Source organism: Furipterus horrens, unplaced genomic scaffold, assembly GCF_987537825.1.
Source record: "Furipterus horrens unplaced genomic scaffold, mFurHor1.1.pri manual_scaffold_10, whole genome shotgun sequence".
Classification (NCBI taxonomy): Eukaryota; Metazoa; Chordata; class Mammalia; order Chiroptera; family Furipteridae; genus Furipterus; species Furipterus horrens.
Genome location: NW_028327180.1, coordinates 44,147,652 through 44,170,872, shown reverse-complemented (window position 1 = coordinate 44,170,872; position 23,221 = coordinate 44,147,652). Strand labels below are relative to the sequence as shown.

At 41.4% G+C, this 23,221-nt stretch overlaps 1 protein-coding gene across 4 annotated transcripts in view; it reads right to left on the bottom strand.

Annotated features, from left to right (window-relative positions):
* ADGRE3 (adhesion G protein-coupled receptor E3) overlaps positions 1-17,563 on the bottom strand; it is a 56,562-nt gene extending 38,999 nt beyond the window's left edge. For 3 of the 4 annotated variants that reach the window (XM_090289668.1, XM_090289671.1, XM_090289669.1), the window contains exons 1-5: positions 17,441-17,563; positions 14,094-14,144; positions 11,653-11,775; positions 6,573-6,728; positions 706-743 (exon numbers count right to left, since the gene is read on the bottom strand). In XM_090289668.1, coding sequence (XP_090145794.1) covers positions 706-743; positions 6,573-6,728; positions 11,653-11,775; positions 14,094-14,144; positions 17,441-17,465 — 393 coding nt within the window. In that variant the 5' untranslated portion in view covers positions 17,466-17,563. The remainder of the gene's footprint in view (positions 1-705; positions 744-6,572; positions 6,729-11,652; positions 11,776-14,093; positions 14,145-17,440) is intronic. The other variant, XM_090289670.1, reaches the window with a different exon arrangement.
* Positions 17,564-23,221: the final 5,658 nt, after the last annotated feature.

The following is a 23,221-nucleotide window of genomic DNA, read 5'->3' as shown; positions in this document are numbered from 1 at the left end:
CCTGGCCATGGTCACTTATACGTGGGTTTTTTCAATAAATAATGTAAGTGTATTTTCTCTTCCTTATGATTTTCTTTTTTCCTCACTTTTTAAAGTTATTATTAAAGATTTTATTTATTTATTTTTAGAGAGAGGGGAAAGGAGGGAGAAACAGAGGGAGAGAAACAGCGACCAATTGCCTCTCTCATGCCCCCAACCAGGGGCCTGGTCCACAACCTAGGCATGTGCCCTGACTGGGAATTGAACCAGCGACCCTTTGGTTAGCAGGTTGGTGATTTTCTTAACAATATTTTATTTTTTCTAGCTCACTTTATTGTGAGAATACAGTATATGGTACACAAAACATACAAAATATGTGTTCATCAACAATGTTATCAGTAAGGCTTTTGGTCAACAGCAGGTTATTAGTAGCTAAGTTTTGGGGGAGTCAAAATTTATACATGGATTTTTGACTGCATGGTGGGGGTCAGTGCCCCTATGCTGTTCAAAAGTCAACTATATGTATATATCATAGTTATATGTGATATAATACATTGTAATTAACATACATTATGTATTAAAATATATATCATGTATATGATGCATCAATATATGATAAACAATATGTAGTACATATATAATATATAGTTCCCACCAACATTTGTTAATTTTAGCTTTGTAAATATTTGTTACCTGGCTGGGTTCCAGGACTCAGCTTCCACTCACCTCTTTATTGCCTTTAATCGTGTTTGAGGAGGTGATCTCTGCAAAAGACATCATGGGAAGTTACTGCTGGAACTGAGAGTGAAAGGGTAGAGAGGTGGGCAGGTAAGGTGGGTAACTGGAATCTAGAACATCTGAAGTCAAACTAATTGTGTTCATTGACAAGCTTTTTTACTGTTTGAGGGGATCAGAGTCCACATTCCTTGCTACGGCGCAGAGCAGTATTTTTTTGACTGGGTGTGATTTTGCCCCCAGGGGACTCTGGCAAGGGCTGGAGACATTTTTGGTGGTTACAATTTGGGATGGAAAATGCTACTGGCACCTGGGGGGTGGAGGCCTGGGATGCAGCTCAACACCCTACAGTGCACAGGAGCCTCTCAACCACCAAAAATTATCGGACCTCAAATGCCAACATTGCTGTGATAGAGATATCCTGGCATAGAGGAAGCAGAAAAGTGCAGGCTCCAAATTCTTTAGTTCAGTCTTGGCTGGACACTATACCTGAAACAGCTGAGGAAAGAGAAAATTAAATACCTCAGGTTCTTAAATTCAGACTGGCTGGGAATTAGAACAGAAACAGGAGTGTACATTTTGGTTATCTGCTGCTAATGGGTTCTTGTGTGTTGTTTATTGTGATTTGTGAGGACAACCACCACTGTTTTAGAAAGACAAGGCAAGGACAGCAAATGTTTACATACCTGTTAATGTCAAACTGAGGTTAAATCTATACCAATTTGTATCTTGGTTCTCAGCTGAGTCTATTTGCTAAAAAGGGCAAAGAACTTTCTTGTAATACCGAACGAAGCTTTGTCTTAAGAGTGCAAGAGCTTGGAATATCACTGAGCCATATAAAAGAATGGAATCTTGCCATTTGTGACAACATGGATGAACCTAGAGGGTATTGTGCTAAATGAAATGTCGGACAGAAAGACAAATACCATGTAATTTCACTTATATGTGGAATCTAAAAAAACAAAATAAATGAACAGATAAAACAGAGCCAAACTCATAGATATAGGGAACAAACCGAAGGTTGCCAAATGGGGTGGGGTGGGGGGGTTGGGGAGCAGGGTGAAAAAGGTGGAGGAATTAAGAAGTACATATTGGCATTACAAAATAGTCACAGGGATGTAAAGTACAGCATAGGGCATATAGTCAATAATGTTGTAATAACTGTGCATGGTCCAGGTGGGTACTTGACTTATTGGGGAGTGGTGGTCGCTTTTTAAATTATATAAATGTCTAGTCACTATGCTGTATACCTGAAACTAATGTATATTGTGTGTCAACTGTCACTGAAAAATAAATTTTAAAAAAGAATGCAAGAACTCTGACTTACAACCCTGAGTTCAGAATGTGTCTGTTATTGGAAACTATAATCATCATTAAAAAAAAAAAAAAGTACTTTTGGCTGAATGCTGCATACTTTTTCATGGGTGCTTTCTTGGACCTACCAATATTGGTGGTAACTAACCCCAGGTGGACTCAGTCCATATAAGGAACTGTAAAGAGCTCTTAGAATTAGGACAATAACCATAGAAATTTCTCTTCCTTAGAAAATAAGGTAAATTTAACAGATGAATATCAGAACCCAGGTAGAATCACTGTCTGGTTCAGGTTCAAGGTGACTCATTCATTCATTCACTCATTCACTCAACAACTATTTCTTGATTGTCTGAGCTAGCAGTGCTGGGCTAGCAGTGAACTTTGGGCACAGTAGTTCTTCCTATGCATCCTGTGTTCTTTCCCCACTTGGGGAAGACCAGAGGAAAATTTATACCTCACATTAGGAGCTCATGCAGCTCCAAGACTCTAGTGTGAACTCCAGCTTGGGACCTGGGAAAATGCAAGAATTTGGGCTTAAATCTTGCAGGAGTACCTCCCATTGGTAAAAAATATACTCTTGATATTAAAGACCTACCTGAACTTTCTCATGACCTCTCTAGCTGGAGCAAGGGTTTTAACCTTTTTTGTTCTTTTTGTTTTTTTTTAGGAATCAGATGAGGTGCTAACAATATTAGCAAATACTTCTAGGCACTGTCCTAAGTGCTTTAAAAGGTAGTATCTCATTTAATCCTTGCAATAGCACTATGAAGCATATCCCCTGTGGGGATGTGAAGTTATAGCTTGATTTTACAGATAGGGTGACAAAAAGTAGTATGTACCCAAGGGCATTCTGTTGGGATCTGGCCCTAGAGTCCCTGCAAAGTTTCCTTAACCAGTCTGCTATGTTGTCTCGTGAAGATGTGATGTATCCAACAGAAGAATGCACCATGCACAAAAATCATCCCAGTTACCACTTATCGAATGCCACCTTGCATGCATTATCTCATTTAATCCTTGTAACAGCCCATAAGTCAGGTTCTGTTGTTATAGCATTTAAGCAGATAAAAGAGAGGCATGGGGGCAGGGGCTTACGGAATTGTCTACAGTCATGTGGGGTAAGTGGTAGAGCCTAGACTGAATCTGTATTTGTTTAAGCACAAAGCTCATACCACTCCCCAAGTGCAGAAATTGCATACACAGGTACCAGAATGGGCACAAGCAATTTCAGTCATTTAGAGGCATCCTTGATGATGCCTGTCTGTGGCCCCTGAGCTACCTAAGAACCTTGCTGCAGAACAGCTGGGGCTCTGTAATCCAGCCAGGTTCCTGGAAAAGGAATCCCACTTCCCATGGGGTCTTTGCACCTAGAGAGCCATCTCCACTGTTTTTCTCCAGTTTGATCTGAGAGGCCCTGTTTTAATCTTTTTAGAAAGTTTAGATCTTAGCCCCCCTGAATAGTATTGTTTCCTTTTTGGCATAATCGTTCCTTTTCGTTCTGAGACCCTTAGCTTTGTGGAAGGATCATGGAGTCTTGGGCACCCCTGTTGGAAGGAACTGCAGAACTGACCTAGCATGAATGTTATTAGTGCAGAGATGGCCTGGTAATTGAGATGTGAGGCTTCCTAATTTCTAGCTGCAGGCTTGTACTGCTCACGACCTTGAGCTACTCAGAGGATCTGGGGTGAGGTGGGTGGGTAGGATGCAACGACCCTTGTCAATCTTCCTCCAAGCTCTCTGCTGTGGGGTCTCCAACATCATGGCCTTAATTCTGGGTGGAAGGAGCACAGGAAACAAGCTTCTTGGAGCTTTACTTACATTGTCCCACCAATCTAAGGAGAAAGGCTTCATTCCAGAGACATGTACTGTTTTCTCTTCTCAGGATTATCTATGAGACTTTACAAGACAAGTTTTCTCTTTCCCACCATCAATCCCAGGACCTAATGTTGGGGTAGGTGCATCATTAGAGGGATCTGAAAGTTGTTGGACATGCAACACTGTGAAGAATTCCTACTCAGCAGCCATGTCCCTTTTCTTCCTTGCTATCAAAACACTCATTTTATTCAGGTGGGTGAAGTTGAAACTGCCCCCAATCCCATGTTCAGCCCCTGTGATCTCATTCAGTTATTCTAGAAACTTGTTTACAGGTAGGAGTTTGACCCAGGTCTAGCCAAATTGACTTATGTCTGCTGGGATGCTTCTTAGGACAATTTTTTTTTTTTTTAATGGTAAAAAGAGAAAGAGGCTCAGGAGGACCAATCTCCTATTCTTTGTTTTCCAAAAGAGGCATGGTTGTGTAAAGATGTGATGTTTGGAGCTGTGGCAGCCATTTTGGGATAATGAGGAAAAGCCAACAAAGATCAAACCAAAGCTCTGCTATTATTGAGATGCTACATTAACAAACAGAAACTATCTATTTCAGGGTTTTTGTTATATTGAGATTTATTAATAACCCCTATTGATAAGTCACTTTTAGTCAGGTATAATATTACTTAAAGCCAAAAGCATCCTAACAGATACAAGGTTAGTGGTGGTGAGGAGGATGAGAACACTTTGAAACATGCTTCAGCCAGCTTTTCTCATAACATTACCAATTACCTTTTCTCCACTCTTGAACTGGAGCTGCCAACTATAAATCTTGCCTCAGATATGGACCCAGTGACCAAAAATCTCAACAATGAAAATAAAAGTGGAGAATCTACATAAGGGAGGCTAAAATTGGAATAGAACACATTTAAGAACATGGAGGTACAAATTGAGATTCATAGGTAAGTTTCATTTTTCTTGAAGGAAGCTGGGAAAGAAGGGAGTGGTTCCTCCATTATCTCATAGAATAAGAACCACTGACCATACTTAAACAACAGTTTGAAATGAATTATCTCTACAGTAAGTATCACCAGGCTCCCACGTTAAGTTACATTTGTAAGGAAAATACTCCATATTCTTGGAAAACAGCAATTGCCCGTCAACTGCTAGTGTTTGCTCAGGTCCTACTTTTTCCATGCTCTGTTCTGTTTCATAAAGAGCTCCATATGCCAGGATCTCTTGCCTTGTGGCTTCCTGATGGGTTCAGCCAATGGGAAATACTGGTAGAATATTGGAGAGGTGAGAAAGGGAGAAGCCGGGGAATTTCTTCCCCTTTCTCTCTGCTGCCTGTGGTAGCTCTAGCATTGGTTGCATCATCTCTTCCAAGTTTCTACCTCTCATTAAATGGACTGAACTCTTGGGCCCTGGAAATACCACTTCCTCCCCTTTCCCTCTAGGGCTAGGATGGATGCCTATTTCTGCTATTGCTAATCTCTGTGTTGCCTCCCTTACCGCCTTTTCACCTCTCAGCCCTTCCTTCATCAGTACCAATTCTCTATAAAATTCTTTATGTTTGAAAGACCTAGTGTGGTTTCTGTTTTCCAGGCTGGATCTTAAGTGACAAAGAGAGATAACATTATTGTTATAATTTTGCACCAGAAAAAGAGTGCTTTGTCTCTTTTATGGCTTCCCTGAGACCCATGTTGCCATGCAGAGAATGGCCGAGGGACTTTCAATACAGGCAAACTTGCTTCTTAGCTGGCTTATCTTGGGCAAGTTACTTAACTTTTGGATGACTCAGTTTCTTTACCTGTAATAAAAGTGCCTACCTCATATGATTATTTTAAATGAAATAATACATGTAAAGCACCGAGTGTATTACCTTGTACATAGGATAAGTGAAATAAATATTTAGCTCTCAGTACGTGTACTACCATTATTCTAATAATCAGACTCGTAGAATTTAGCTTTAAATACTCTCTTATCATTCCAACTGTCACCAAGCCTCATAGATAAGTCTGCCATGTCCCATATTTCTTGGGTATAGACTGTCCCCATCTACATAGTCTCCATCAGAGTGGTCATGCTTATATAACATGATACCTCCTTCTGGACACAGATCTGAGGGTGGGAATATGACTCAAGCTGGGCCAATTTGTATATTTCCAAAAACTTTGCAATTAGGTCTAAGACAGAGTCAACTTATCTTTCTTTGGGTGGTTGGTTCAATAGCAATGGTAAGATTTGGAGCTGTTGGACATATTTCCTGTCCTGTGGACTAGGAAGTGGAGAAAGCCAGTTTGCAAGGAAAGAGAAGACAGGCTGAGTCCCAAAGAGTATCAGAGACTGGGGCACCCCAATAGTGCTGAGTCCCCAATTTTATTTCATTCCAGAAGCCCAGCTCTCTTCTTGTCCTTGAGTTCCAAGATATATCCATGCATCTTTATCATAAACTTATCTTTTCTGCTTAAAATAACCCAAGTGAGTTTCTCTTATTTGCAATTCAAGGAAAAAGGTCTCATTCATCACCTTATAACATTCATCTTCAAAGTCCACTTGCCTTCTGAACTCTATTATTTCTCTAACTTCCTTATTTCCTTTTTCTCCTCTTTTCATTATCCATTTCTTTCCAGGAAATAGAAACATGTCCTGTCCCACCACACACACACACAGAGATCTTTTCTAGTGTTAGACTCAATGAAATCTGTGGAAGGATGACAAGAAGACAAAAGTTTTCTTACTCTGACAAGTGTTCTCATTGGAATTCTTGAACTGTGTATCTCCAGAGAGGAGTTTATATCCAGGATCACAGCGACAGTAGAAACTTCCTCCAACATTCTGGCATTCAGCCTTTGGTCCACAATATATACTAATGGGTGGTTTACATTCATCAGTATCTGGAACACAAAGGAGAAATTTGGTCATTCATTTGACAAAGATTTATTGAGCATCTAACATGCGCTAGAAGCTATGCCCTTTTCTCCAGGTTCTGTTCTGGCTTTCCAGGAAAATCAGTTAAGGTAACGACTGTCTTTGTTCCTGCCTTTCCTGATTGACTTCGGTTGGGTTCTCCAAGAAGCAGACATTGAGACAGCATCTAAATGCAAGTACTTTATTTGGGAGATGATCTGAGAAAACACTAAGAGGAAGTGGTGAAATGAGAAAGGGATGGCAGAAAATAAAGGGGATATTATCAAGCAAGTTTCCAGTGTGGGCAACAGGGTCCCAATTCCTCTGGGAGGTAGTGTACACACTTCAGAGTGACCTCATGCAAAGGGGATATTTATCCACTGATTCTCATCATTTATTGATGATGAAATGCTCACAGGAAGTGTTAAGTCCCCTTTCCACCTGTCCTGAACATGGGCTGAGTGGTCTTCAGTAGTCAGAAAAAGTCTCAGATCTGGTGTGCAGAAGAATGGTGAATGTTGAGGGCATTTAAGTGGGATATTGACGATGTCTGCTGTTATGGACTGAGTGTTTGTATCCCCTCTCTGTTCATATGTTCAAGTTCTAACTCCCAGTGTGGCTGTATTTGGAGATGGGGCCTCTAACTTGGTAACTGACATGGATGGAACTAGAAAGAATTTTGCTTAGTGAAATAAGCCAGGCAAAGAAAGAAAAAAAAAATAAATTGGTAACTGAAATTAAATGTACTCATAAGAATGGGTTCCTGATGTGATAGGATTAGTGCCCTTATGAGGGGTAACCCCCCCAAAACCAGAGTTTATTTATAAAAAATTGTGTTTTTATTCTTACATGTTTAAACTTCAGTCACCTTCAATGTCCTCTCCATTTGAGACACTACACGTAATTGAGACATTTTTTCCACTGCTCAAAAAGAGTTTGAACTCATCAATTTTAATGTCTTCTAGTGCTTCTGCCATTTTTGTTTTCCTTCTTCCACAGGGCAAAACATTTACTTTTGAGGACTTTTCATCCAGGGAAACAACAGAAAAGTAGCGTGGGGCGAGATCCAGTGAATGGGGGGTAGGGGTGGGGCACAGGGGATCATGCCATTTTTGATCAAAAACTGAACACTCAGTGCAGTGTGAGCAAGTGCACTCGTAAATCATGCATTATGAAATGGGTAAACATATTGAAAGAATCTTTAAAAAAACTCACTGAAGCTAAACACAGCCTCTCACAACAATGCCAGCTGGTATACTGATACAGATGTGTTCTTAGAACATTCACTTAGCAGGGGAAGCCCGTACTACAAGGGGCCCACCCTCCAGAAGATAATTCTATTTTTTTGGTGCCCCCTTCATCTAATAAGTGACACAATACCTAAAGTACCATGGGGCAGAGAAGAGCCATCCCTGCTGTGCCTTTTCTGAATCTCTGGTTCACAGCATCCATGAGCCTAATAAAATGGTTGATTTGTGCCAATAAGTTTGGAGTTTATTATGTAGTAATAGATAACTAGAATGCTGGGCTAAAAAATGATATCCAGCTATGTGCTGTTTTCAGAAGGCTGATAAAGACTGTTAAAAAATGAAGGGGTATACAAAGACACTAGGAGAATTAAAACAGAGATAAAACAAAATATATAATATTAATATCAGATTGAGTTGAATTTAAGGCTCAAATCTCTAAATAAGGTATAGTGGGACACTATGTATTGATACTTAACAGAATATTTTATCCCAGTTGTAAATATGTATCCCACCAAACAAGATGGCAGATAAGTACAGAAAGCAAAAACACATAGAAATGCAAGAAGCAAGAACAAATCAAAATACAATTGTACTGAGATATTCAATATACTTCTCTCAGAACTAGTAGATAAAAAGTAAATATGGATGGGCCGCAAATGAATACACTATCAATAAGCAAACACAGAGGAAAGATCTAGTGGGTAAAAAATAGGAAGAATATGGAGAAACTGGTGAATAAGTAAAATCAATAAATATATACACATGCCTATAGAGAGAGTCAGAAAGACAAAGACAAACAGACACACAGACAGAGAGAGGTATAAAGAGACAGAAATAGAGAGAGATTGAAAGACACAGAGACCTGTGCACAGAGGGACTCTCACATTCCTTTAACAGAAAATATACATTAAGAAAAATCCTCATTCAAGGATATATAGTTTTGACTTTTTAAGGGAGAGACAGAAGGGGGGAGAGAGAGAGAAACATAGATGTGAGAGAGAGGAATATAGATTGGCTGCCTCCTGTACGTCCCCCAACTGGGGATTGAACCCACAACCTAGGTATGCGCCCTGAGCAGGGATTGAACCTGCAACATTTTGGTGTATGAGAAGATGCTCCAATCAACTAAACCACCCAGCCAGGGCAAAATAATATATTTTTAATAAACTCAATCATATGTTTTTGCAAAGAAACTATTAAAATTTAAAAAGTAGAAAATGTCATCCATTAGTTTAAAATCCATAATACATTAAAAAAAATTAGAAATGATTCCTTCATTTTCTAATACAATGAGAAATATATTATCCCAAATGAATGACTATAAGAAACAATTGTTTCTTAGATATGACACCCATAGCACAAGCAACAAAAGAGAAAATAAATACATTAGGCTTCATCAAAATAAAAAATAGATACATGGGACTTCATAAAAACAAAACAAAACAAAACTTTTGTGCTTCAAAGGACACTATCAAGGAAGTGAAAAGAAAATCCACAGATGGGAGGAAATATTTGCCAATTAAGTATCTGGTAAGGGTCTAATGTTCAGAATATATAAAGAACTCAACAATAGTAAAATAATACAAAGAACCCAATTAAAAATGGGTAAATAATTTGATAGACATTCCTTCAAAGAAGACAGGAAGCACGTGAAAAGATTCTCAACATCATTAGCCACTAAGGACATGCAAATCAAAACTACAATGTGATATTACTTCATACCCACGAGACTGACTATAATAAAAAAGGGCAGACCATACAGTGTTGGAAAGGATGTGGGAAAATTCGAGCTCTCATACATTGCTGGTGGGAATATAAAATGGCACAACCACTTGGGAAAATTGTTCAGAAGTTCTCACAAAGTTAAGCATAGTTGTCACGTGACTCACTGCTTGCACTCCTAAGTATATACCTCAAAGAATTAGATAGTAGAAATGCTACACATTTTGGAATATATTAAAACCCACTGAATTATATATTTTAAAAGTGTGAATTTTATGGTATATGAATTAAATCTCAATAAAAAGATGATGATGGCTTTATAAGATTGGTTCCTAACTCTGTCTCCACCCAATGTTCCTATCACTTACCAGGCTATGGGTATACTAACTTTCTTTTCTTTTGATAGAACCAGTTAGACATATTTCAATCCAAAGATCTTGTACTTGTGATTGCCTTTGCTAAGTTTTCTTGAATATCACTATCATTCTCTACAGAGTGATCTTTTAAAATCCACATGGTGAGGCAATACTTTGACATTAACTTATCATAATAACAGTTATTAAAGCAGAAGTTTCAGCATTAGCACCAACTGGGGTAGACATGGCATTTCCAAGTGAGGAACCGGCCTGGACACAATATTTGCAAAGCAGAAGTTGTATAGAATCTGGTCATATGATTCTTCAATCCTTCACTCATATCAAGCGTTTAAAGGATCAGGGGTTGGTCAGTAAGAGAGGGAGGATTTATTTGGAGAGAGCTGATGCTGCACTGTGAGCCACCCCTGACTCCCACTGAAGAGGAGAAATTTGTGAGAGTTCTTTCCTCTTCATCTCACTAGAGAGAGAGGGATTTTAAGGAGTTCATTCAGCTAATTATACATTGTCTGTATTTTCTGGGGACCCGGTTGGTGCCTATTCCTCCTAAAAAATCTAGAGGGTGAGCCACTGATTTGTGTTAGGCAAAGGAGATATTACTCCACCTGTATTTCCCAAGTTTCCCAGGCAAAGATGGGGTAATATTCCCTAAGACCTAGATGTGGGTCAGGTGATTTCTGGTGTGGGGCTGCTTATGCTCTGTCCCAGAGGGTCACCTGGAGTGGCAAATGGACTTTGGCAGGAAGAAGCTAAAGGAATCACAAGATTCTTCTGGGATGAGGAAGATGGAGGGAGGGACTTGCTATTATCTAGAGAATTTCAGGGCAGTGACAGGGTGAGAGGGGAATTTTCTTCAGAAACCTCACAAAGGCTCTCATGAGAGACATTGTTAAATCTCAGGAATATAGAGGATAAATGGCAACAATAGCATCAGCCAAGTAGAGACTTCCCTGCTTCCTTTTTCTCTTTCTTTTGGGTTCCAACTGCAGTAAGATCGGGCAAAGAAGAACAGAAGTGTTAGGTGGGAAAGAGGACTGACTGCTAGCTTCCAACTGGGAAGGAACTTGAACTAGGGGAAAGATGCAATCCAATATTAACTCAAATCTGAAGTGTTTATTCTTCCATTGGGTCAGACCTTTTAATTATTTAGTTGAGACTGTATTTTGCATCTTAGGAACTATGTGCATTTATATTAGAAAAGTTTCTGCCCAAGCTTTTATTTTCTCTTTGCCACGAGTTCAGTACATATTCTCTCTGCTTAACTTAAAAAGAAACATTTACATAGTGCTTTATAATCCATGAAGTACTGTCACATTCATTATCTTATTCAATCCCCCTACCACCCTTTCATGAAGTCAGCATTAGCATCCTCATGTTATAGAGGAGAATACTGAGAACTAGCTAGGTCTTAGAAGAGCCCCCTTTGCTGACTTCATGAAAGCGTTTCTTTCTTGGTGAAGGTGCAGTGGTAGTTGTCAGCATTGTGCATTACTGTTATTACTCACACCCTTATGCCGCCTACTTTCAAGTCCCAACTGTGGGTGATTTGAAAATGACCCCTTTACCTTCACATATTTCCAAAGGGAACATGAAGAATTTCTGCCCGGATTTAGAAGTGTATCCAGGGTTGCAGGTACAGAGCGTGTCATTGACACAGAAAGCATTTTGGGGGCACTGAGGACAGGTACCTGTGGGGAGAAGAGAGGCAGGTCAGATGTCATCTGAGTCGAACACACTCCAGTTATCACCGGGCTCTGCCTCTGAGCAGGGCCTCTGGAGGCTGAGGGAGCCTGCACCTTTTTCCTTTTGTGAGATCTCAGTACAGTAAAACCATTAGAGATACTATTTATATACGCCACGAAGTGATCGCTCCAGTAAGTCTAGTACCCACCTGACACCATACACAGTTACTACAGTATTGTTGACTATATTCCTTATGCTGTACTTTACATCTCTGTCATTGTTTATAACTGGCAACCTCTTTCCTTTTTCACCCATCCCCCCAGACCCTACCTATCTGGCAATCATCAGCTTGATCCTTGTATCTATGAGTTTGTTTCTGTTTTGATTGTTCATTTATTTTGTTTTTTAGATTCCATAGGTAAGTAAGAAATTATGGTATTTGCCTTTCAGACTTATTTCACTTAACGTAATACCCTCTAGTTCCAACCATGTTGTTGCAAATGGTGAGATTTCATCAATGTCTGACCAATTAAGTTGTACACCTAAAATTAATATAATATTGTATGTCAACTGTAACTAAAATATAAATTTAAAAAATGTAAAAAAAAAGAAAAGCTGGAGCTACCAAACCCAAGTTACAGAAGAGTGCATAATATAGGACTGGGGTTGGCATTAAACAAATTAATTTTAACACAAATATTTCAATTCAATATAATTGTGTTATTCTCAAGATCATTGAAAAATTAATAAAAGAAGAATGACTTGACCCTGAGTTCAATTCCAGTTTTACAACTTAATAGCTGTGTGTCTCTGCACAAGTGTCTTAAACTCTCTGTGTCTCAGTTTCCTCATCTGTAAAATGGGTTATTGTGATAAGTGAACTAATATATACAAAGTGCTTTGGGTAGTGTCTGGTACATATGGTTATAAAAATTTGAATTTGTAGGGTACCATGGGAGGTATATTCCCATGGGAGGGTACATGTTGTCTTTGTAGCCCTATGTATAACTTCATTTAGACAAAGATACACTAAATATCTTAATTTGAGGCCACTTGAGAATGAATGGAAAGAATGGGGCTGAGGAAGTATCTCAAGCTTTGAGGCTAGTGAAGAGGTGTGGGAGCTGTGAAGGGATCATGGGCAGTGGGTGCTGGGAACACAACAGGGGAGCAATATGCGGAACTTGGCTACTCAGAATGCATCCCCTCATTAGAAATGCAGAATCTTAGACCCCATCCTGGAACGGCTGAATCATAATCTAGTGAGATCTCCAAGGAATTAAAGCTAACCTAAAATGATCTTGTTCATTTTGTGTTGATGTATTTATGATCAGAATGAAATGGTGACCATCATGCTCTGTCTCTCCTGACTAGTCTCACTTCATGAGACTTTGTTTCACTCACTGTTCTGTTTCCGCATTGGGACTATTGTGGGTACTAAAGGCAAACAAGTAGACTAATAAAGTAAAATAAAAAGATAAATTAAAATATATCCAATTTCTTCTCTTTCATTTCTGATTTTATTTATTTGGGTTCTCTCTCTTGTTTACCTGATGAGCCTGGTTAAAGCTGGGATTATACCCTAAGAATCCTGAAACACCAATTCAAAAGTATCTATGCACCCCAATGTTCATAGCAGCATTATTTACAATAGTCAATGCTGGAAACAGCCTAAGTGCCCATCAGTAAATGAGTGGATAAAAAAAAAACTGCAGTATATTTATATAATGGAATACTACACAGCAGAAAGAAGGAACTCCTACCCTTGGAGACAGCATGGATAGAAATGGAGAGTATTATGCTAAGTGAAATAAGCCAGGCAGTGAAAGACAAATACCATATGATCTCACCTATAAGTGGAACCTAATGAACAAAAACAAACAAATGAGCAAAATGGAACCAGTGACATGGAAACAAGGAACAGACCAACGGTGAGCAGAATAGAGGGGGAGGGGGATAAAGGGGGAAAGAAGGGGAAGGGTCTAATCAAGAAACAAGTATAAAGAGCCCAAGGACATAAGCAATGGGTGGGGGCTTGAGTGTGGGAGCAGGGGAGGGGGGTAAGTGGGGGAGGGGAGAGCAATGGGGGAAAAATTGGGACAATTGTAATTGAACAACAACAGCAAAAGACATCCAAATTTGATGAAATAATCAATTAAAAAAGAAATGACACAGGAGCAAGCCTGCCCAACTTCTGTCCCCCAAACCAGCCTCTTTTATCTGGCCTGTTAGAAGATGTGAGTGGCTCCAGGTTCACTCTTAGTCCATACCCTCTCTGGTCTCTGACCAGAGAAGAGTCAGGCTTTGAGCACTCACCACTCACCTTTGGCTTTCCGAATCACGATTCCTGACAAACTCAGCAGAATGCAGAGTCCTGGAACAGGGAAGCAGAAGGGAGAGTCATGAAACTATTGAGGAAAGGTCCCATAAATTCTCCAAGGGCTATGTATCAGGTATCACTGGAAAACTAACCAACACAAAATGTGGCAGCTTAAAATGACATTCATTGTGTTATCTCTTGTTTTATTATGATTTCTGTGGGCCAGGAATTTGGGAAGAACTTAGCTGGGTGGTTCTGGCTCAGAGTTTCTTATAGTGTTGCAGTTAGACAGTGGACGGGGCCGGAGTGGCTGGAAACTGTCTATGCATTACTGTCCCTTCATGAGGTCTCAAGGCCTGGGATAGTTTGAGCTTCCTCCCAACATGGCGACCTTGGTCAGCCTGCACAGGAATCAAAATTTATCCCATCTCCACCAAACTAGTCCACCCTCATCTACACCCACCACTCCACTTGGCAAACAGAGACCCTTCTATTACTAGAACCCACTTTTCAAAAAGCTTTATTGAGGTATTGCCCTGGTTGGTGCGGCTCAGTTGGAGCATCATCCGTAGACCAAAAGGTTGCAGGTTCAGTTCCTGGTTGGGAGACATGCCTAGGTTTTTGGTTTGATCCCTGGTCAGAGTGTGTACAAGAAGGAAACCAATCGATGTTTCTCTTTCACATAGATGGTTTCTCTGTCTCTCTCCCTTCCTCTCTCTCTAAAAGCAATGAAAAAAGAAAAGTCCTCTGGTGAGGATTTATAAAAAGCTTTATCTACAAAAGCCTACACACATCTTCATGAGTTTGGACATATGCATACACCATACACCCACGATACCATCACTACAAGCAACCTACTAAAGCATATCCATCACTTCCAAACATTTCCTTGTGCTCTTCTGTGTTTTTCTTCTTTCATTTGGTAAAAACACTTACCATAAAACCTTCCCTTTTAACATACTCATATTTTGAAGTGCACAGCACTGCACTGTTAACTACAGGTTCTTTATTTTACAGTGGATCTTTAGAACTTATTCATCTTATATAACAAAAATTTTAGTCCTATGGAAAAACAACTCCTCATTTCTGCCTCCCCCTAGCCTCTGGCAACTACAATTTTATTTTCTGCATTTATGAGTTTTGACTCCTTTAGATATGTCCTATAAATGAAATCATGCAGTATTTGTCCTCTGTGTCTTGCTTATTTTGCTTAGCATAATGTCCTCAAGATTCACCTATGTTGTCACAAATGGCAGGACTTCCTTCCTTTTAAGGGCTGAGTAATATTGAATTGTATGTATATACTATGTTTTCTTTATCCATTCATTATGTGTCTGTCATAAATCTTCCATAAATGCTAGTAGCTGTCTCTATTATCTTATTTGCATGAGAGCCCCTTTCCAATCCTTGACCTGATGCTCATTTTATTCCATTGCCTGTGCCATCCAGTGATGAGGGCAGAGAGACCAAAATTCACAAATGATCCATCTCACAAGTGTCTGGGACTCTGCCTCTAGTTGCTCCAAAGCAGGAAATATCTTGTTTGGGCTTTTCTCATTTAAATTATAAACTTTCACTTAAGTTTGATTCCACAGATATATAATGGACACCTCTTAAATGTAAGATGTTGTTGGAGGGGCTGCAAAGTTGAGGGGACATGGCATTTGCTTTCAAGTAGCTAATGTTATTTTAAATAGAGTTTGTGTTGTATCACTCCTTCTCAAATAAATAAGCAGGTCTATACCCTTTCCATGATGCCATTTCACATCTGTAATGTGAATATACCATGTAATAAGGAGTGTAAAACAATTTGAACTTGATGCCAGGCTGAAGTAGGAGTTTGATGAATGTAAGCTTTGGCTGGTACTGTGGCTGTTGATAGTTATTTGATCTGGAGCCAGAAGGATGGACTGGATTTCAGAGTTGGGGAACCATCTGCAAAGAGGTGGTTGTTGAAGCCACAGGACCATAAGATTCCTTCAGGGAGAGGGAGTAGAAGAAGAGACAAAGACCAAAGCAGAATGCTGTGGAAAGAGCATTATAGCAAAGATGTGGAGCTGGGCAGCTTGGGTAGAATCCTGGCTCTGCCCTTCATAAGGTGTGTGACTTTGGACAAGCAACATAACCTCTTTGTGCCCCAGTTTTCTCATCTGTATGATGGGTAGTACCTGCTTCATGGGTCTATTTAGAGGATTAAATGAATTCATACATATAAGGTGCATAATGAGTACTCAAAAATATTGGATGCTATTAATAATATTCTTGGTATAGGAAAAGGAAAAGGCTGGTGGAGGAAAGAATAAAAAGAGAGGCAGAGAGAAAGTCAGGGCAGTGCTAGGTCACAGAAATTATCAATAAGGAAAGAATATCAATTAGGAAACAAAAATTTCCCTGGCTGGTGTGGCTCAGTGGATTGAGTGCTGTCCTGAGAACTAAAGGGTTGCTGGTTCGATTCCCAGTCAGGGGAGATGCCTGTGTTGTAAGCCAGGTCCCCAGTTGGGGGCATTCGAGAGGCAACCACACAATTGATGTTTCTCTCCCTATATTTCTCCCTCTCTCCCCCTCTCTCTAATAATAAATAAATAAAATCTTAAAAAAAAAGAAAACAAAAGAAAAATTTTAGGGATATTTGGGATCCTCATTTAAATAGGGTGGTGAGGTAGGAAACCATAATTTAAGAGAATAGGAGGGTGTTCATAGTGTAAGAAACAAGGACATAGTGACTCCCAAACCAGTAGAAAGTCATTAGTAACGAAGGAAAAATGTAATTAAAGGGTCTTAAGGGCAAATGAAATTAAAGGATCTCTGAGAAGGGAGCTGACAGCACTGGCATATCTACAAATCACAGAAGGGGCATTTAGATAACCGTGTTAGATTGTAACTCCGGAGTAACCAGTAATGGAGAAACGGGGAAGAAGGAGAGGGGAGGGGGAGCTAATTGCATTAGGGTGGGGAAGCTAATTGCTCTCACTTTAGGGTGAGGAAGCTAATCACTTTAGGGTGGCAATTTCAGGGTGGGGAAGCTAATGACTTTAGGGTGGCAATTTTAGGGTGGGGAAGATAATCACTTTCAGGGCAATTTTAGGGTGAGGAAGCTAAGACTATAAAACGAGCCATCTTTGTCTACTTGGCGCGCACTTTCTCCTGGCTGTGAGGGTGCACCTGGCTCTGCAGACTCATGAATAAAGGCCTCGCTTTATGGCTCAAGTCCTGTGTCCCAGTTTTTATTGTGAGCATTTCTCACAAAAGCAAGCAGAGGAAAGAGAAGAAGGAAAAGACAACTAATTGAACTAAGTAGCTCCTGATAAAGGGGTAGGTTAAAGTACAGTCATTGTCAAGGTTACACGTACCTGGAAGAAGTGACGGCCCTTGCATCCCTGCATGCAGGTAACCCTTTCCAGCCAGCTCTCAAAGTTCTCTACTATGCTTTAACCCAACCACTTTCCTGTCTCGAGGAAATCTCATGAGAATTAACAGAGGTATTTCAGGCCAGCTGACTTAGGAAATTGTTCTCAGAAAAGTGATCTTTCATAATCAGACTTATGGTTCTGCTTTTTGTTTATTTTCTATGCACTGACTTAGGGAATTGTTCTCAGAAAAGTGAACTTCTCATCTTTCACCACCAGACCCATGGTTCTGCTTTTTATTGATCTATTTTCTGTGTCTTTTCTGCACTTTTCATAGCTCCTTGCCTAGTGTCACTGGATAAGCAAGGCTGCAGTGGTTCTGCCTCGGGCTGGCCTGTAGTGTGCGGGTTCTTGACTCTGTAGGAAACATTTCACTACATGAGTCCAGGTGATTTTGAGAATATGTTTATTAAGGCTGGGGACAGTGAAACAAAGGAAGGGCCTAGGGTGGAAAAAGCAACAGGGGTGAACCTAGGCGGGGCTGCTCTTAGCTCACTGGAAAGTCAGAGAAAAAGGGGGCCTTGTAAAAGGATAAAGCCAGCACCATTTGCTATCGTGGCACCAATTGCTGAGCAGGCCTATGACCTTGTCAATCACGACTGCCACTTTACTCTTCTGAGCTTATAACCCCAGGACTGGAAATTACTGGAAAGCAAGAACAGAATGTGACGAACAGCTCCCCAACAGCCACAGGCAGAAGATAACATTGGAACAAACTGCAGCTTCTGTTACAACGCCCCAACAGCCCAGGGGCCTCACATCAGGAAGCCCCCACCCTTTTTATAATCCAATTATAATCCAATAAAAGCTCAAAGCCCCCACCCTTCAGTGCAGGTGTCTTTCTCCACACCACGCCCCTCTTCTTTCCTGGAGAGTGAATAAAAACTTTACTCTCTGTGCTTTCTTCTCTTTGTGAATTCTTTCATAGCCATGTAACCAACTACCATAACATTTTGATGGCCTGTATGGGGACATTATCTATTTCTCCCTCTCCTCCCACCTCCTGAGACTTGCGACTAGGGCAGCAGAAGCTGGACCCTGGCTAACCCCCTAGCCCTGTCTCTGTAAGGTTTGGAGAGATGATTCTAATCCTTCTCCATCTCTCCAGACTCTGCAGATAGGCTTCCCACCCACCTTCATGGCCAGCAATTGGTAAGTCTCACTGAATCTTGGTACGAAAACATTGAAAACATCTATCGAAAGTGATAGCTTATCCCTTCATTTTGTTGTCATTTTCTTAAACCCTGGTACTGGGTCTATCACTTTCTTGCAGGGTTTTGGCTGGGAGGAACACCTCCAACCATCTCCCTGCTGGTTTGGTCTGTTCTAAGGGCTCAAGGACACCTGGCTCTAGACAGGCCTTTCTGGTTTAGTCTCCTCTCATGTCCCAGGGATGCCTGGCTCTGAGGCAGATTCTCATGTTCTGTCTGCCCTCAGGCTCAAGGATGCTCAGCTCTGGCTGCAGACCTCTAGGTTGTTTGAGTTGTGGACACCCGTCTCAAACCTTCTCCCCACCTCGTTTGTTCTCATCCCTAAGATATCCTTCCCTTTTCTTTTTTGTAGTTCTCACCTAGGGCAGTACTCAATCAACCCTGCCCAAGAACTCCCCACTGGGATGTGTACTTAAAAACTTGAAGGCTCTGGAACTTACTGACCTCAAGCTCAAGAGCCTGGTTTTCTATTGCAACACGGCCTGGCCTCAATACAAACTGGGTGACCAGGAAATCTGGCCCACGGACAGATCTCTTAACTACAAAACTATCCTCTAACTCAACCTCTACTGTTGCCATCTTGATCCCCTCCTTAGGTTTAGCTCTCAAGAGGAGGAGACAAGATTTTAACCTTTGGTGGGGATTCCAGGCCTTTTCATCCTAACCATGCCTTTTCATTCAAAATTACCTCACTTTTCCCCCATACCCCCACCCTCCATATTTGTTTTCCAGCTGCGTGACACTGTAATCCCTTAAGGTCTTGATCTTTAATCAATATTACCCAAGCAGGGGGTGATGCTATTCCTTACCTGTCTAATCCAAGTCCTGCATTCAACTCCCATTTGGAATTAGGCTTGGCTCCACTGTGCCCACATTAAGTAAAAATGAGGGTGTAACAGAACCTCTGGGCTGCTCCGATTGAAACAGGACCCACAGGCCATTTAGTTAGGGGCCTGATTGCCCGCCACCAGAATTACAACTCTCAGTACTAGAGTTTAGTGAAAAGAAAAAGAACTTTTTATTTAACAGTTAAATAGATTTAGATTATTTGTGGATTTCTGCTGTTGAGTCTTATCTTCTTTAAAATACCTACAAACACATAGTTCTGCCTCCCCCTACTGATACAGAGTCCCATCTAGGGTGCCAAATTGTTACAGAGCCCCTGGGCTGTTCCACTTGAAAACAAACCCACGGGCTCTTTAGTTAGGGGTCCGATTGCCCGCCGCCAGAATTACAACTCTGAATATTATAGTTGAGTGAAAAGAAAATTGTTTATTTAACACTTACACATATCCTTGCCTCCCCTCTACCAAACCTAGCCAGTTTTAGGGAGGTCAGAAACACCATTTCCCTACTTCCTAGGCACAGTTCAGCTTTACCAGCAGCTGCCAATCACTCAATCTGATTGGGGAGGTCCTTTCTGTGCTGTGGTGCCCTCCAGCTCTCAATGCAGGACCACCTGGATTCTTAGTCTCCTTGCAAACTGTCTTCTTTCTGTAAACCATGTGGATCTCCTCTCCTTCTCCAGAGCACCTCTGCGAACACCCACCAGCAAGAGAGACAGCCCCAGAGCGTGCCTCCTCTAAAGTGTTCGCAGCTGCCTATATATCCCTGACTGCGTTCTCTGACGTAGTGGGTGTTGCCAATAGTTCTGGCCATTCACAGAACCCCATGTAGGCTCTGTGTGCTTTCCATACCATCACCTGGTTCAAGACTCCTCCCATCCACCTGAGGCCTTGGAAGCATCCAAGCAATTTTACATAATGAAAGACACCAGCCATCAGCCTCAGGCATGTGGAGGCATTCTGAAAGCTGCTTCCTTCTCCCCATTCCCCAGCCTCAAACTCCAGGGATTTTTGGACTCCTCTGTTTCTGTAACACTACCAAACCGGGCCAGCCTTAGAAAAGTCAGAAATACTGTTTCCCCACTTCCTAGGCACAGTTCAGCTTTACCAGTAGCTGCCAATCACTCAATTCTGATTGGGGAGGTCCTTTCTGCGCCGTGGTGCCCTCCAGCTTTTAATGCAGAACCACGTGGATTCTCAGCCTCCTTGTAAACTGCCTTCTTCCTGCAAACCATGTGGATCTCCTCTCCTTCTCAAAACCGCATGACGAGAGCCTCTTAAAGCAACCTCTCAAAACCGCATGGAGAACTCAGCTTCTTTAATCTGCATGGAGAACCTAGCTTCTCAAAACTGCATGGAGAAGGCCCCTTCACCAAGCTGCATGGAGGGAGTTCGAGAGAGAGAGCAACCTGGAGAGCCCCCTCCTCCAAACCACATGGAGGGAGAGCGCGAGAGTGAGTGAGTGAAAGAGCAAGAGAGAGAGAGAGAGAGCCAGAGCTAAAATGTCCACAGCTGCTTATATATCCCTGACTGCGTCCTCTGGCGCAGTGGGTGTTGCAACCAGTTCTGAGCATTCACAGAACCCCATGCAGGCTCTGTAGGCTCCTTCCATACCACCCCACAGTTCAAGACTCCTCCCATATTCTTGGGCCTTGGGAGTATCAAAACAATTTTGCATAACAAAGACACTAGCAACTAGCCCCAGGCATGCAAAGGCATCTTAAAAGCTGCTTCCTTTGCCCCATCCCCCAGCTGCAAACTCTGGGGTTTGTTTTTGGATACCACTGTTTCTGTAACAAGGGTACAAAAAGGGAGAAAATCTCACTTGCTTCCTAGGCTGTAAAACACTGTATATTCTCCTGGAGACCTGGGAGCTGTTAAATCCTGGGAGAAATTGGGCCTGCCTCTCAATGCAGAGAAAAAAAGTGGCATTTTAGACTCAAACCACTTTTCTGCCCCTTCACCTGATTGTTTTTCTTTCCCTACATTTTTTGAAATGCAAATACCTGGTCTTCTTCTTGTCTAGGCCATCTTTTAAAATACAAATTTTGGGGAAATAATTCTTGTCAAAAGGGGGAAAACGTTAGCTATATCTGAGCGAGTCAAATTAATTTATTTTGGCTATTCCTTTCTAAATTAGTAAAATTTGATAAAAGTTATTGAAATTCTAGGTATTTTGAAATAACATGAAATACTGAAGCATAGATTGCTAGACCTGTTTTTGGCTTTTTATTACAAAAAGGTATGGAGTAGGGACTTCTGGCCAAGATGGAGGCCTAGACAGACACACTGCATCTCCCTCCACAACTAAGAAGGAATATAACTACCTCAAAACTAGAGATAACCAGAAGTTCCAGAAAATCAAGCTGCATGGAAATCGAACAAACAAAGATATAAAGAAGAAATACTCATTCAGACAGGTAGGAGGGGTGGAGCCAGGGTGGAGAAGACACAGTGTGGTGGCGGTGGCAACAGCTGCAGCAGTAGCAGCGGCAGGCTGATGAAAAGCACAGTCACACATTTTAAAAAAGTTGTGAGGGAGACACATGAAACTTCCGGCCAAGATGGAGGCCTAGACTGACATGCTCCATCTCCCTCCACAACTAAGAAGAACTACACCTACTGCAAAACCAGAAATAATGAAGTTTCAGAAAATACAGCTACATGGAAGGCCAACGTATGAAGTTATAAAAAAGTGGTTCTCACCCAGATGGGTAGGAGGAGCGAAGCTGGGATGGAGAGGTCCAGCTGTGCTGGCAGTGGCAGCTGCGGTGACCGTGGTGGGACAGCGGTAAGAACAGACACTTGTATTTAAAAAGAGGCGAAAAACACCTGGGGAGCATCCCTGGCTGCAGACCAGACCCGTCAGCTCACGATTCCAACTCCGGGGAAGGGAGACCCCCATTGCCTCGGACTGTGAAGGCCAGAGGGGGTGGGGATGGAGGAAGAAGCTCCCGGTCTTTCAGTGGAGAGTAAATGGCAAGAATCCATCTCAGACTCCCGCCCGCCCCCCCACAAAACACCACAGCATGGTAAGAATAGTTGTCCAGTAGTGACAAGTGCATGGGGCTCTGCCCCCTATAGCGTAGGAGGTGTGACAGCCCCTCCCAGGAAGCAAAGGTAAACACAAAACTGTCAAGATGGCAGAGATCATGATAGAGATCCCAGTAATGCAGCTGACCAGCCAGCAAATATCTGATCTAATGAATCAGCAGATAGGAAATCTTTCTGAGGCACAGTTCAGAGGTTTGGTTATAAGAATGCTTACAGAACTGAGAACAGATGTTAAACAAGATAGGGAAGGAATGAAGGCTAGTCCTACTGAAATGAATGAAAACACATACAAAACAAGTGGTGAGGGAAAGAAAACCAGGGATCAAATCAACAAATCAGAACATAAGGAAGGAACAAACAGTCAACCAGTGCAGAAAGAGGAAATGAAAAGTGAGGAAAATTAGGAGAGGCTCAGAAACCTATGGACAGCTATAAGCGGGCCAACATCTGAGTCATAGGGTTGCCAGAAGGTAAAGAAGAAAATCTAGAAATTGAAAAATTATGTGAAGAAATAATGAAGCAGAACTTCCCTAACTTGGGGAAGAAAATAGACTTACAGGTCCAGGAAGCACAGAGAGTCCCCCAAAAAACTGGACCCAGGGAGAACCACACCA